Below are 16,500 nucleotides of genomic sequence, written 5' to 3' on the forward strand. Positions count from 1 at the left end.
AGGGGGTTTGGGAGAAGGGGGTGGTATTATGGACATTGGGGAGGGTATGTGCTTTGGTGAGTGCTGTGAAGTGTGTAAACCTGGTGATTCACAGACCTGTACCACTGGGGATAAAAATACATGTTTATAAAAAATAAAAAATTATATTAAAAAAAATAAATAAATAAAAGTAAAAAAAAATACATGGGATTAACGCATACACCTTCAGAAATTATTTTGATATATGTATAAATATCAACATAACATGTATGTACAAAGGGAGCTCTACATACACACACACACACACACACACACACACACAATTTCAAATGACAGAAAAGAAACTCAGCAGGAATTAGGCTTTAAGTTAGGGGCAGTGAGAAGTACTGGTTCACAGACGTGGCATAACATTTGAATATGAAACCACACAATCTGGCCAGTAAAGATCAAAACACCACCACCACCACCACCACCACAACCACCACCCAGAGAACATGTACTCTCAATAGGAACCTCAAATAAATTAATGCCTAGGTTTAAAAAATAAAGAGGAAAACAGTATATAGAAATAAGAATCTGGGAGCTTGATTTATCCTAAGACTCATTTGTATTTTTTCTCCAGGAAGACTGAAAGAACACGCATGCCTAAAGGGAAAGAAGGATCCCAAGGGCCCAGGGGTGTGATCGGTGGCTGGGGAGGTGAGGGGTGCAGGGCTGGCTGGCTTCAGGCTCCCTCTTCCCTCCCTCTCCACAGCAGCTCCACGTTGGTCCGCTTTCTGCAGTGCCCTTCCTCATCAGTATCTGCTGAACAAATGTCTTTGTTGAGAAGAAATTTGGAAACCACTGGTGTGATCCAATTTCCCCATTCTACCAATGAGAAAACCGAGACACTGAGAAAGTAAAGACTCAGGGTCACTCAACGAAATGTAACAGAGTCAGAGCCTGAAGACTTTAGCATCCAGATTCCCAGTCTGGAGGTTCACCTCCAAGAACACCCTCATGCAGCTGCAGACTACGACCCTAGTGGACATCATTACATCAATAACCTCAGCTATGCTTGAAAATAAAGAAGGGTGACTCATCATTAATTCCTTGAGGAGGGGAGAGCCTCCAGCAATATTTAATGAAGTGTTATGAGTTAATGGAACTAAATTAGGAATAAGATGAAGTCATTATTTCGGAAAGTATGATGTAAGGAAGCAGGCACATCTCTTCCTGAAAAGTCGCATAAATCAAATAAAACCTAAAATGGATTAGGAAAGCTTCCTAAATTAATAATAACAGAAATAACAAAAAAACAGCAGTAGTAATAAAAGCAAATGGTTATAACTTATTATTATATACCAGATACTAGACTCAGCATTTTATGTTAGCTGATATCCTTGTAACATAAACATTATTATTCCCATATGTATAGATAAGAAAATCAAGCTTAAGCCCGGGGATAAGGTGACTGACTGTCATGTTTCAACTGGCACCTAATGGTTTCGCAGGGTGTGGCATTTCCAATGCCGAGAGCAAAAACTCCTACATAACCAACAAGGGTTGGTCACCCTACTTGCCAGACTGGCAAGTGACCAGAACTTTCTTCCATGTCTGCCTGACTCCCCAACCACAACCACCTTCTATGGGATAACCTCTCCATGTGCTACAGTCTAGACTTGGCACAGGCCACTTTGTAGGAGGGCATGATTAATATGTTACAAAACAAGATGTTCACATGTAGCTTCATCTCCCTTTATGGAAAAAAAAAAAAAAAGAGAGAGAAAGCCCTGGGAGCTTCAAGCCTCCATTCGTCCAGAAGAGTAAAGAAGGGGCACTTACCTTGACCTCAAACTCGAAGTGCTCATCCTTCCCTTGCCCGCACAGCACATAGCGTGGAATACTAATTTTAATTGGGTCCTTCAGGTCGTCTGGATTTGCTCCCAAAGAGCGAGAAACCATCCGCTATCAAAGACACATCAGATAGGGAGAACAAAGAGAAACCGAGATCACTCCTCAGCAAATACCCTGCTTGGGCAGGCAGGAGAAAATGTGTTTCAAGCAGAGAAGAGAGCATCAAACTAGTAGAGTTTATTTAGAAAAATGATGGCTTCCTTTGAAAGAGAAATGCTAAGTCTCTCTCATCACAAAGAACCATTTCTTTAGGTATACTATTCCAAGAAATTAGGGCAAAAGCACTTCAAATGTTGTTTGGCTTTGAAGTTCCTTCCAATTTATAAGAACAAGTGAAAAAAGAGACAGATTACATATCCCGACTTTTAAAAAAATCAGTGTAAACCAGACTCTTTTCTGAAAAGTCTTGATCATCTGACAAACTTCTTTTTTCTTCACAGACTATCAGATTGCTGTACATAAAGCTCCAAAAGCTGGAGATCTTATTCAAATTTACTTCATTTTTAACTTCAAGGCATTTTTATATGCCTATATAGTACAGAAAGCTCTTTAAACCACAATTAAAATAAATACCAAGTATTTTCTTTAGGCTTCATATGATTAGTAATCAACCTGGCTCTGACAAATATTTACGGTCTGGATGGTAGGAAGCCAGGAGGGTTTGAGAAGGCAGCATTATGAAAAAAAATAAATCTTCAAAATGAGTTCCCTTGAGTGTATAAATGGGTGGGAATCTCTGAACAATCCTTATCATTTGCACTAACCTGGGGCTTTAGACAACACAAGAAAATCTGTTTTTAAAGCAGTAGCCATAATAAAATGATTATCATAATTATAGTTAGCACGTATTGAATACTTACTGTACCAAGAACTGTGCTGAAGAGTTTATATGCATCATTTCCTTTAATCCTCACAATCCCCGTGAGGTATTAACCATTACTGAACCCTCTTTATCAGATGAGGGGCCCCAGGCTGAGAGTCGAGATAATATGAAGGAGGCAGCGGGAAGAGCTAGGATTTGCACTCAGGCTAACCAAGTGCCCACCTGTGCACCATGACGCCTTCCAGCCCACCTCCACCAACTGCTTTACTGCCATCAGGAAATTTTTCGTCCATCTGAGATAGAGTCAGCTCATGAACATTGCAACATACACAGAATTTAAGAAGGAAACTCCACGATTCTGCAGTCAAACTCACTGTGGTCCTGGATCCTGAGCTGCGTGTACCATGGAAGACCCAACCTAGCTGTGTGACCGAAAGCTCAGGTTTCTGGATGACACAGAGGTGTACAATGGGGCTCAGATTGCTGCTTTCGTCTAGCTGACACTGCCAATATTTTGGCATGCTACGAAGTTAACCAAACCCTTCTAGAGCATCTAATTTTTTCCCTGCGTGACCAGTCACCCAAAACAAGAATGATTAATTTTATCACAATGGTACACCTATTTAGCTGTCCCCAATTTCAAAGACCCCAGGGGAAATTCTTTAGAAAAAAGAATTTCTCAACATGTGCACCGCTAAAGACCTTTTGGTTCATTAACAGTATGTTTCCAAATTACTGTAAAGGTAGACATTTCCTGAAACATGGAATATGTGTATCTCTTCGAAGGGTGAAAAGGAAGAGAAATAAATCAGTGGTTTCATTTATTTTCAAAGAGCATGTTTACTGTTAAGAAGTGTCTCTATGGTTGAGCCATGAAGTTCTTGCCCTGCTCCCGGAGCCCCAAAAATCTTCTATGCCATATGTAATAGCTACATTTTTAAGTAGGAATATAATCTCTTCACCAAATCTGCCACAGTCACTTGGGAAATCCAGTGGTTGTAGTGTGTGTGAGTTTGCAGCTCGAAGTTGGCAGCTGTGGGAGAACGCCTTCAGCAGAGAGGAATGCTGCAGTCCGGAGCTGAAGCCAACAACTGGTGATACTAGTTGAGAAATCAAACCCATGCACTCAGCCTTAGGAGGACTTCACCCTTTCAACCAGTTACACCCAAAGGCTAACGCCACAGCTCATTTGATGAGGTGCTCTCTCTGTCCCAAGAGGTTAGAATGAGAAAAAGAAGAAGGAGGAAGGTAAATTCATGAGGGGCCATGTATTATCGCATGTATTATGGGTTCTTAAAAAGGTGTGGATAATAGCATCGAGCATAAATACTCAGTCCTGAACCTCTACCATTATGGGCATCCCTGAAATATCACTTGGGATCCCACGGGTAAGTCATGTCAAAGACGCGGAGAGTGGAAAGAGAAGACCCAGAATCAAATTCTAGCATTAGGACTTTATCTGAGCCTAACAGTCACCCACCCACCCTCTCTGCGCTTCAGTCTCATGCCTATGGAAATGGGCACAGTATTTAGCAAATCTCTTCTATACAGCGGGAACCCAGCTGTGAGCATGACAGTGTCCTGCCCCGGGGGAATTCTGGTTAGAGGGAGACTGACAAGTAAACTGATAATTCCAGCAGGATTAGAAAACTGTGATGGGGGTTTACAGCATCCTTATTTATAACAGCCAAGCTATGGAAGCAGGCCAAGTGTCCAATGACTGAGGAATGGATAAAGAAGACGTGATGTAGGTCTACAATGGAATATTACTCAGCCATAAGAAAGAACAAAAATCTTGCCATTTGCAACAACATGGATGGAGCCAGACCATATTATGCTAAGTGAAATAAGTCAGAGAAAGACAAATATCTTATGATTTCATGCCTATGTGGAATTTAAGAAACAAAACAAATAAGCAAATGGAAAAAATGAGACAGACAGACAGAAAGAGCAAGAAACCGATTCCTAATTATAGGGAACGATCTAATGGTTACCAGAGGGGAGGCAGGTAGGGGACAGATGAACGAGGCGATGGGGATTCAGGAGTGTCCGTGTCATCATGAGCACCAGGGAATGTATGGAACTGTCGACTTACTATATTATAACCTGCAGTGAATATAATGCTGGATGTTAACTAACTGGAATTAAAATAAAAAATTTAAATAAAAAAAGAAATTTGTGATGGGGCACTGAGTAAGAAAAACTATGAATAAACACATGGCTATCTAAATGCCATGACTTTTACTGAGGAAGAGCTGCAGCCAAAAATATCCAGATGTATTATTAACTAAGCAAGGGAGACTTAATTTTAACCTCCTGAGTGCCTTCTCTTATAGGCACCCTTCGGGTATACAATCAAACACTGGTATCTCTTACTGAGCACTTACCATGTGCCATGCACAAGTTTAGGTCCTGGGAATACAAAATAAAATAACTTCTGCAAAGTCTCTGTAGTTTCTAAGACCTTTAGTTTTTCTCAGCTGCATCAAATTTTGAACAAAGATTTGGTTTTTCCACTCCAGATGGATTACATTCTAAAGTTAGCCAACTTCACTTTCCCTTTTTATAAGTCAACATTCTAAGTGGGATAAGACTGAAACTGATGGTCTGGTTACTACATAGACATTTTAAGACTGGAAAGTTCTCTAAGAATTTTATAATCGCAAAATCAATCCCTAATGAAAGGAAAGCTGCTGATCCTTTTAAGAAAAAAAAGCCATGCGTTGGATAATTTACAAATTTGGGTAAATGGGTGCATGAATGAAATAGGGACCATTTATCTGGGAAGAACTGGATCTTGTAATGTTTATGTCGCTCAGCTAAATCTTATAATATCTATGTCACTCGCCTAAATCAGGTCATGATCCCAGGACCCTGGGCTCGAGCCACTTGTTGGGTTCCCTGCTCAGCAGGAAGCCTGCTTGCTTCTCCCTCTGCCTCTCCCCTTGCTTGTGCTCCCTCTCTCAAATAAATAAATAAAACCCTTTAAAAAAAAAAAAAGAGCCATTGCCCCAATCACAAGATCAGACAGTGACGTTTAACTGCACCCTTTGCTGAGAAGATAGATACTTCTCTCTCCATTATTGAATAGCATATTGGGGGCTGGAAATATTGTTACTACCCACAGGCACAGTTTACTTCAGTCTCAAAGATTTCAGAGTAGCTAAATATTAATGAGTGTAGAGAAACGTACAATTGCAGAAATGATTAACTGAAAAATAAGCTAGGGATCTGAAGACATTTGAGCTTTATCTGTGGAGAGAGGAACAGAGAGACAAATCAAAACTATGTGTTTCCATCAAACCACTGCTGCAATGTAATTTTTAGAAACTACTTTGCAGTCAACTTTTATGAGAAATGTAGACTTCTCAGGACATGGCACGAAAGGTTCCTGACATACTCCTAAACCATGTTTATGCTGGAAAGGAAGGAGAACTAACATAAATGTCTCCTAAACTTATTTTTTATTTGAAAATAGCTATATTTTGAGTATCTTGAGTTTCGTGCTAGACAAGTAAACGTGTGCTGTATCACCTTACATCCTATTATTTAAGGGAACTTTTAAATTCCCACGGAACTATTTATTTTGGAATCAGTCACAGTTTCCCTACATGTGGCAAAGAAGATGCTTAGACTTGGAAAGGAAGTTGGTCATTACATCTTATGAGGAGGTGAAGAAACACGACAGGACAGAGGCACCTCTTACAGCAGAGCTGGATAAATACACGGGACATTTCAAGGAACTTTACATGCCTTGTGGAGTGGTTCTATTTAGAAATGAAAGGTCAGGCAAAAGTACATAGTGAATAACTTGGGTTATATTTCTCTAAATAAGAAATATCTTTTAAAATAAGATACGAAAAAATATTTTTCTGGTAGCTTTTAATGAAATCATCTCTTATGTCAACAACTATACTACTTTTCCGTTATTGGGGAAACACTATAGTCGGGTCCTTAGCCAAAGAAAGCAAGCGGAACATGGGCTACATTTTGAATATTCAGATTAGAATCTTCTCTTCCTACTCAGGCTGTCTCCTTCAAAAGGGACAAATTAAGGAAATTAATAGGAAGTGGCGTTAACATCCACTCGGATCAATGTCGGTACCACAGAGGGCACAGAATGGACCAATCCTACAGGGAGCCATCAACATTTCCCCTAAATACTCTAATTACGTACCAGATGGTGGAATTCAGTGTATGCTCTGACTAGGACAAGGTCAGACCTAAGGACTGCCGTCTGATCTCCTAGAGCCAAATATCCAAGGTTTGCTTCTTAAACACAGGCAACCCTGGCTTTTTATCAGCTTTAACACAATTGCCAATTCTCCTCTCTCTGTTTCCAGCATAGCCGGTATTTGACTCCCTCCTCTTTTCCACCACACAGGCCACACTGATGGTTCTAATCAGAGCTATGATGTAGCAAGGACCTCTTATGTCCCAGAGGCAGAGAATACAGAGATCTTGTGTGAGCATGTGCAGATTATGAATAAAGTCGAGAGTCAAGACATGTTTATGTTCATCTCCAGAAGGGGACACCTGCCTCGGCTGTGAGGACCTTGTGCTAATACCACATGGCCTCTGAAATCAGAGTACACAGAGCTGGAGTGGAGTGTGCTAAGGGATGTAGCCACACATGCTACAGGCATCCTCTGACCACGAAAAGACAACGCTAATCCGATCTCATTTTAAAGTGACGGGAGTTAAAAATACTTGCATGAGGAAACAGGAATAAGGGCTTTCAAATAAAGGAGTATTCCTCTCATTTTGATTATAGATCTTTAGGGATAAACTAACCAGAAAATGACAAACTGTTGGAAATAGATATTTGTGGACTATCTTATTTACCCTTAGTGGCCTTAGGGCAAATCCAAAAGGGTTTGGATCTAAATCCAAAACGGTCTAATCCACGACTCTTACCAGAATAGGTGATTTCATCCTTCTAGATCTGAGGTGACCAACATTGTTTCAAAGTTTGAAAGACCAGTTATCTGATGAATGTTTCAACTGGAAACTATTAAAAACGTTACCATCTTTCTCTAGATCATGAAAGACTGGTCCCTTTAATGGTCATTATCTCTGGAAAACTCACCATTAAATGGATGAAATTCTCAAAAGATTCGAGAATGAATCTAGTATGATGAAGGAGAACAGGGCAAAAAATGCTAAGTGGCTCTTATGCCAAACATAAATATTGACAATTTAGGATGTTCAGGAAGGAAAACCTGGTATTTTCTTTTCTAATTCTACAATGTGACTGATTATTCATGAAAGTATCCCTCATCTTCACTGATTTTTGTGGAGCCCTAGTTTTGGTACAACCTGTGCTCAGTTCTAAGGCCCAGGAGAAATGAAAGTTGGAAAGTGGGGGAGGATTCCATCAGGTGTCGGTGGAGCATATTATTTCAGCTTCAGTTAGATGACCAATGCTTAGCATTCAAGGTTATCTGTGCCACGTTCACACTAGGACTGTATCCGAGCTTTTCTTCTATAGGAGCTAAAAATCCAAAGAGCAAAAAGGAAACTTAGGTTCACAAAAGGGAACAACGAAGTTGCAAGGAAACTTCCATGGGCATTCTTTTGGGAGGGGAAAAACAAACCCCAACTCCTAAAAAGAGAAATAATTTTTAATGTCTAGAAATTCCAATAAAAGAACTTAGAAATCAGAAAAAAATCAACTTCATAATTCTTTCAAATATTCATCCCTAGCATAGTCGTTTCTAAGAGAAAAATAAATCAATTAAAAAAAAATGTACCCAGACAATGTCAAGAATAACTGTGACCAGGGAGTGACTTGGGCACTATGGAAAGAATATATGTTCTGGAGTAAGAAGGTCTGGGTTTGATTCCAATTCTCAATCAAGTGATCCTTTCCTAGTTAAACTCCTAAATATGAAGTGGAGATTGATGACAATTCACCCATCCCAGGAGAATCACTGTGGGGCTCAAAGGAGCAATGTATGGGAAAGAACTTAGTACATTGTGAACCACAATAAAAAGGTTGGTTAGGATTGTTATCACTGTAATCCGCTGTATCTTCAGCAACCAAAGGTTTCAACCAGATATTAAAAGGCAGGAGGAGTGATTTATATTAGACTCTCTTTCCTTCTCACTAACTCAGTCAGTTTCATTCCTTACGAAGAAGGCTTTAAAAAATTACAAGGGTGTAATCCTAACAAGAGATTGGATGATGGTGGTTTGGAGATCATGTTGTATAAGAAACAGCGAAGAAACTGAAGGGTGTTGGAGGTAAAAAAGAAAAATCAGAGGAGGTGAGAGAGAGAACGGTCTTCTTTGAAGGATGGTCAGGTTAAAACAGGCTGTGGAACAGACATGTTCTGTTACAGAAGAATGTGAAGGATGGGCAGACCCTGCAGACGGAGATCCCAGCAATGAGGATTACGGAAAGAATGCTCTAACAATGAGAGCAGTCCCCAGTGTCGAACTGCTCTGAGGCAGGCAGTGATCAGCCTGGAGGTGTCAAAAAAGAATGAACCGGAAAGCCACTTGAACTAAGTAACTTGAAAGGTCCTGTGACCTATGTTCTCTCCAGTACCTGAATACTTCCTTTGGGGAGAAGTCCTGTAAGTTATCTGAATTTTTCCTTTAAAGAGCCTAAGACATAAAATATCCATGGTGGACTGAACTACTGGTCCCGATTTTTCTCTTCCTTACAGTAGCAGCATATGTCCAGTGTTGCCATGGCTTCTTGGTGGACGGAGTGTTTGTCGATCTCTGACTTTGGACTTGGCTGCGTGACTTGTGTTGACCAATGGGACACTGGCAGCCATGACACAGCCATATCTTTTGTGCTTCTTTCATCATAAGGATGGCCACTGACCCTTCAGCACAGACCTCAAAATGAGACATCTTGAGCAGACTAACCCCATCTAAACTGCAGGTCACCTGGAGCCCACGGTAAAGCCACCTCAACCTACTTACAAACCAGCAGTAAGAAATGAGAGCTTTTGTTTTTATACCACTAAATTTGGGGGGAAGTCACCTGACAATAACTGACTGATATAATACCTATCGCAGAAGATACCATAAATGATGAAGCAGAACTAAGAGGCATCCTAGAGGCCATGTAACTAAATTAACAAAATAACCTCACTAGAAACTGATCTAACCCATAAGACTGCCTGTCCTTCAAAGAAGCATTAATAAAAGTGCTCTAATCTATGTTTCATTCAAAACTTGAAATCATTTAGGAAAAAGAATGTAAATAAAAATTACCGTAATTACTACTGCAGGGAGGCAGAAGTATTCTCTCCAAAGGATGCACTTACATTTTTTTGAGTAATGAGAAAGGGAAGACAAACGGTTTTGAAATGTTTTTCAACAAAGACTAAATAAATTCACCCTGCCAACCACAAGTCTGTAAAACAGGCAGCTGTGAGGAAAATGGATTTTAATCAAATTCAGATGAAATCACCGTTTCAAAGTACTCAAAGAGGTGTTGTCTAGAATGCATTAACAAGTTCCACAACGTAAATGTTTATGCCCACAGGACAACAATAGCAATGCCACATAACAAAGTATGTATGAACCTTTTTTTTCCCCCTGACGCAGGAATTCATTATAACTTAGAAGACCCCGCATTAGGCTGGATATGGAGACACTCACCCCTGCTCCCTATAGGAGTGTCACGGGCTCAGAACTCCTACTAAAGAATGCACCAGACGGAGACGGAGGGAGGCCTCCAGAATTGAAGCCACAGTGGGTAATGGCACAAATACTACTCCCCTGGCTTCTCCAGGGACAACCTAAGGTAGGACAACCTTAGTACTTACTTCATGGATAGTAAGTCAAATTTTCGTATCAGGGACCATATTTGATCTCAAGGTAAAAAGTATGCTTTGGTGAGAGAACAGACATGTAAAATTTGAATTGCTGGAGGCTGCTTCTATGGTGTAGTGAGATCTGACTGTAATCCTCATTGTGGCCTGCCTGGATCATAAAGCAGACTGAAGAAGTTTATAATGAATTATACGACTTCATGCAATGCTCATATTGGCTGCACGCTCCATCTATGCATGGACATTATTAAAGACCATAACTCAAAACCTGGTAAAATTATGTCTTTTTTTAACCTACGGAAGACAAGCGAGCCTAATATTTTTCACTCTTTGTTAAAATTTTTGTCCTGTTTATGTACGGTTTCCCTTCCAACTACAGCATCCCTCTGCTGACATCTTAAATTTCACTCTGTTTGCTCTTCATGAGCATTAATTCTGTTCTTCTGGTCAAGGATATTTGAGAAAATACTCAATGGGGCAATTTTTAAGAAAGTATTTGCTGAAAAAGGCAAAAAAAAATGAAATTAGGTAAAAATTATTGATAAGATATTAGAAGACTACTATGGTTCATTTGAGAAATTTCTTCTACAATAGAAGATCTTCCAGCCAGGAATGTGACTAGCTAACTAATTTTAACAATGTCCTCATCAGAGATTCAAGACCCTTCATGCATAAGGCAATAGAGTGTGTGTGTGTGTGTGTATACGGGGTTGGGGGGGGGTGACAAAAACAGGCTCCACTTAAAAACATCTGAATTCTATTGCCACAAAAAGGCAAAAAGCCCCCACTTGGTTACTGCAGACAAGGCAGCAGCCGCTAGTGTCTGTACCCTAATATGCTCTCCAGTTTCCTGCCCTTTCCTGTCCACTGCCCCTGACCTGGTTAGAGGAAAACTAATGATGAGCAGAGAAGCCATTAAGTAGCTCGTTAACTCTGATGGGGAAAGAGGGAAGGTCTGTACCTCCTGCCCAAAGGGAGACGATGAGTTTCGGGATGGGCTAAGCTTTGACACGGACTCTCTCACCGATTAGGAGTAGAAATGAAGAGGGGGGCTATGATAAAGAATGGCCCGTCCATGCCAGGGATAAAATAAATGGCTCTGTGGAATCACTTCGTTCAACTGCCTGCGACATTTGCTGAGTAGCTACCATGAGCTTGACATGATCCTGGTTGTTAGTGGGAGAGGGAGGATGGAGCCATGAAGAAAACACCTCCTTCCTTCTCAGACTCTGGAGCTCAGCAGAGCAAGCCTCTCACAGAGGAGGAGGGCAACTGAGTACCAGATGGTACTTTGTGAAGAGAGATGTACCTGAGGCCGGTATGGGCGTGACTCGTCTTGGAAGGGAGGCCAAGAGAACATCTCAGTCAGAGGTGATGAGTGATGAAGGGTGAGACGGAAGGCAGAAAGGGAGGGCAGCCAGGAGAAAGTGCTGAAGGCCTTCTGAGGTGACCATACAGCTGATAAGATCGCATGAAGGAGCTGTGAGAAAAAGACTTGAAAATGAAGAGCCTTTCGAGGACAGAAAAAAGATCGAGAAAGAACTGGCATGTGGGGGGCATGTGGCATAGGGCGAAGGGTAGTCAAAACTAAATCAACAAATGAGCTGAAAGCACATGGGTTGGAAAGCAATAGTCAAAAAAATCTGAGGAGGAAGGAAAAGGCAATTAACTGAGGAAGAAGACACCGCAGGGCCTGTGGTGCGGTCTCCATTCCATGTGTTAGAGTGAGGGGAGCATGTTTTAAATCCCTGGATCCTTCCAGAAAGCTTGATGCATTACTAATGTGCTCTGCTACAGAGCTGTCCTAATCATGACAAAAACGGAAGATGTCAGTGAAGGTCACTGCCAACTGGGCACTTTTTCAAGCAGCACAAATTAGCCTGCCGGAATCCAGCAGACACAGAGTCCAAGCCACCATACTACAAGCGACATGAAGCCAAAAACAACCAGAAATGCTTTAATTACCTCACAAATAATGAGGCAGACCCAAATGTACAAGGCTGGGGTTTAAGCAAATGATGCAAGGTGGTGATAAAGAGATTTTATCAGTGCTCTGCTAGTCCCTATTTTTCTTTCATCGTAGCTATTTAGAATATTTACATTTTCTATTTTAGAGGTCTGCATTTTTCCAATTTTGAATCAATTAGCTACACAGAGATATTCTCAGTCCTTGATACTTCTCATATTGTTTATTTTATTAAAAATCTCCCAAAAACATGCAGAAAATTTTTACAAGTTTCCTCCCTCAAGCCTTGTCAAATGTGAAATGAGCCACAGAGTCTCGTCCTGAGAGTTGAGGGTCAGTTTCCAGACCTCGGGCGCCGCATTCTGACTGCCCTGAAGACCCAGGGTGCCGGCAAACAAGTGGATGTTCTGGGCTTCTTCAAAGTGCCTGGTTGGCCTACTTCTTGAGTCGGGTGGGGGCTGGAGCTTAGCGAAGAAGACAAGCTCGATGGTTGACAGTGTCTTCTTCTCTGAAACAACAACACACCTGAATTCGCTCAAAGCACGGCATCTGGTCACATCAAATTGTGTTCCTGGAGGAGGTGTGTTTAGAGATGGGGTATGGGGATAGAAAACTCGATCTTCCCTCAGAAGGGCAACGTGGGTGCTCAGAAGGACTAACGACTGGCACTCATCTGGGCCGGGGTCACCCTTGACTCTGACAGTCGTGTAGAGCAGTAACTGCACCTCTGCCAGAGAGGGAATGTTGATGTTCATGTTTCCGTGCAGAAAGTAAATCATGTTGACCAAGGTATTTTGGAATCTGGTTGACAACCGAAGTCCATTTGCCAAAACTAAATCTGAGATTTCTGCTTTCCAATCAAGAGAAAGCTGAACCAGATCTTGCTGGAACAAAGGATGGTTGGTGCAGGCAGGTACCTCAGACTCAGGCATCAGAACGCTCAGGAGGTCACGGCATATCTGCTGACAGAGGGCTTTGTTGTAACTAAATACAGTGAGCAGAAGACTCTCCGCAGAGCCCAGGAATCTAATGCTCTGCCCACCGAAGCCAATTTGAACCTCCTCTAGTCCAGAGAGAGGGAGAGCATGAAAAATGGCCACTGGGCCAGACGGGCTACCCGAAAGAACCAGAGCATACAGCATGGAACGAAGCAGGAGCAAACATGCTGGCTGAGGCTCAGGTTCTGCACAGTTAGCAACAGCAAGCCAGTAAACACCCTGGACTTCGTTCACGTTGCCTGCCAGTTCTGGCAGGCAACAAGCCACGTGCTCAAGAAAGTCTTCTAAAGGGTGCTCTTGAAGTTTCAGCATCCGGGCTGGGAACTGCACAAGGGTCTGCTTAAATGCACGGGTCCTTCTAGCACCTTCGTATTCTAGGTGGTGAACTGAGCTTGGGCAGGAGCCCGAGGATCCCACAGCCACAGAGGCCGCAGGAAGGCCTGGTGCTCTGAAAGACGTCATGCTCTCTGCTGGCCTAGCGGCCCCTGCCTCCTCACTGTGGCTGCTGCCAACCTGAGCCTCTCTGGGGAAAGAATGAGACTCCGATGACACCCTGTGTGACTTCAGGGGTGCATCCGGGGGAGAGTGTTTCAGAAATGGCAGTCTTCTGATCAATGTGGTCGCACGGGAGGTGAGCCCACGGGGGTCACACAGGCTCCCCACGTGGTGGATCACCTCTGTGCCAGCCTGTAGCAGGTGACTGCTGGTATCTTTATAAAGGTCTGAGAGCCTGTGGTAAAAATAGCCCAACCCACCAGCTCCTTCTGTCCTGCTATTTATCAGGGACCATGGAGAGCTAACTTCTTTAGCAGGTAACTCTCCCTCGACTTGCTGCTCACCACAAAATGCTGAGGCTGGTACTCTCTGAGGAACACTGTGGGACGCACCCTCCTCACTAGAAATGCTTTCAGAGAGGACAAAGCAGAGTAACTTGCTTTGCCTGGTCTGCTTGCCTTCATTCTTTACAGACACTTCTTGGGACAAATCTTGCAGCAAGGTCCAGCTGGACTCGACTCCCAAGCTGTCTTCATCTTCATGAGTCATCGGCTCACTGAGATTTCCTGACCTACGCAGAACACGTTTTGTGTCGCCGGAGTTGCTTTCGTTAAGAAAAGTGACTTCAGGTAGACTAAAACATTCTGGTTGAAAACAGCCTGTACGCTCAGGATGACTATGTCTGCCATCACTGTTCTGGGGCGCCTTGTGTTCTGAGGGCCGATGACTTCGCCAGTGGGCTCTCTCTTGGGATCCTGAGGAGGGTGCTAGAGAGCCGAAGAAGCTCCATGTTGAGGGATGACCCCGGTGGCTGTTCCCATCCACGTCCCGCCCCTGTTCTCTGCTGCAGGCCTCAGTGACCTCTCTGGGCAGCAGAGGACCAAGAGACCTTTTCTGTTCAAGATGGCAAAAACAGGTGAAATGGGGATGTGGCAGCACCTTTCGCAAATGTTTTGCACATGAAGATTCTTGCAGTCATTGGTTTCATTGGGTAGATTAATGCAGAGGTTGAATGGAAAGCCTAAGCCATTTATATTGATTGATACATGATTTAAGAACAGATGATCTGATTCACACACACAACATCAATTTTCATATAGTTTATCTTACAAATTGTCGAATATTTGATAGAAATATGTTGCATGGGATTGATGCACAGTATCCATTTCTTGGTCTAATATTTTAATTGCTCCAAAATAAATCCCAAGATCTTTGATTCAATTTTCAAAAGTTCAGCTTCAGTTGTGAAAATAAGCCCATGACCATATGTCCAAAATGTAAAAGGAATCATGGCGTACTTAATGACAATCAGATGACAAGGCCAAAAGAAATGGACAAGTATTTCGAACTTAGTCATCTTTTTCTTGCCTCACTTCATGGCAATTCTTAATTATATCTGCCCTAGTTAGAATGCCATTGCCACAGCTACAAACCAGCACTGTGAAAGGCTGGGTGCCTGGGCACTCGGTGCCCACTACAGGCCAGGTGTAGTGGACAGAAAGAAATGAATGGCAATGCCGTATTCTTTCCTAGGTTATCTGCTAGGGAGATGGATGTCCAGAGGAAGACAACATCGTTACTGAATGACTGGAAGACAAGTGTGGTGGTGGCCAAAGTCAGTTGAGCCTCCTATGGAACACCCACCTTTCACCTCATGTTTTGTTTTGGAATGTATGGGTACCATCTACGAGACTTTTACCACCTCGTATTTTGGGGGGTTTGTTTTGTTTTAATTTGGGAGTTTATGTGAAGGACAAGTCCCTCAGTGGGGGAAAAATACAAGTAAAACCTTTCAAGTCATGTGCCCAAATAAACCTTGGTTTGACAGTCCACCAGAGAAATAAGTGAATCAACCAAGAGTATGTCCTTTGTACCACTGCCAACTCGCAGTCTATAAAATGAGCAGGGTTTGTAAAACAGTGATAGGTACTCAGCTTCATTTCCAAACCCTGTATCTGATTCTGATTATACAATTCTGCCTTTTAAATACAGACCAAAGGAAAGGATACTGTTACTAATGAAAAACGGGCCAGAAGCCTCCACCACAGTCACATGCCATTCAAGTAAAGTCTAAACAGTTTTCAACCTGCAGGATTCCCTTTAATTTTAAGTCCGTATAATAGCTTGCCTCCCCTATTAGCCATTAATCTCACTGGGACTTCAAAATTCTAATTATGCAACTAAACATTAAGAAAATTTAATCACACAAGCATGCCATAATTTAAGGCGACCTTATCAATCTGAAAAATCATTACCTACCTCATATTTTAGCTTACGTTGAATGGTGCCATTGTGGAGTTTCTCATTATCCTGATAAGAAAATAAAAAGCCCTCTATATTAAATTATAGCTTGTTCATAGAGGGAAAAGAAACTGATTTGATTAGAAATATTTATGGGAACAAAATTCTAAAGAAGCATACTTGCTCAACAATGACAACCCTTCTACAGAATTTATATTCCCAAGGTAAACACGACTCTATCGATCCATCTGCCTGTGAGGGAACTGAAGCATCTAGTCCTACTCTTAAAATTGCTAAGAATAATAT

The 16,500-nt window shown here is 42.0% G+C and overlaps 1 protein-coding gene across 7 annotated transcripts in view; it reads right to left on the minus strand.

Moving 5' to 3' along the window:
• KIF16B (kinesin family member 16B) overlaps positions 1–16,500 on the minus strand; it is a 285,684-nt gene that overhangs the window by 71,596 nt on the left and 197,588 nt on the right. For 5 of the 7 annotated variants that reach the window (XR_006606297.1, XM_004754198.3, XM_045078429.1 and 2 more), the window contains exons 22-23: positions 16,213–16,263; positions 1,804–1,926 (exon numbers count right to left, since the gene is read on the minus strand). Coding sequence is in view for 6 of the 7 variants with exons in the window: in XM_004754198.3 (XP_004754255.1) it covers positions 1,804–1,926; positions 16,213–16,263 (174 nt within the window). In the remaining variant the exon portion in view is untranslated. Of the gene's footprint in view, positions 1–1,803; positions 1,927–12,668; positions 12,969–16,212; positions 16,264–16,500 lie in introns of those variants that run through there. The other 2 variants (XM_013057084.2, XM_013057083.2) reach the window with 2 other exon arrangements.

This window comes from Mustela putorius, unplaced genomic scaffold, assembly GCF_011764305.1.
Source record: "Mustela putorius furo isolate JIRA1106 unplaced genomic scaffold, ASM1176430v1.1 tig00000253_pilon_pilon_pilon, whole genome shotgun sequence".
In the NCBI taxonomy this organism is placed as follows: Eukaryota; Metazoa; Chordata; class Mammalia; order Carnivora; family Mustelidae; genus Mustela; species Mustela putorius.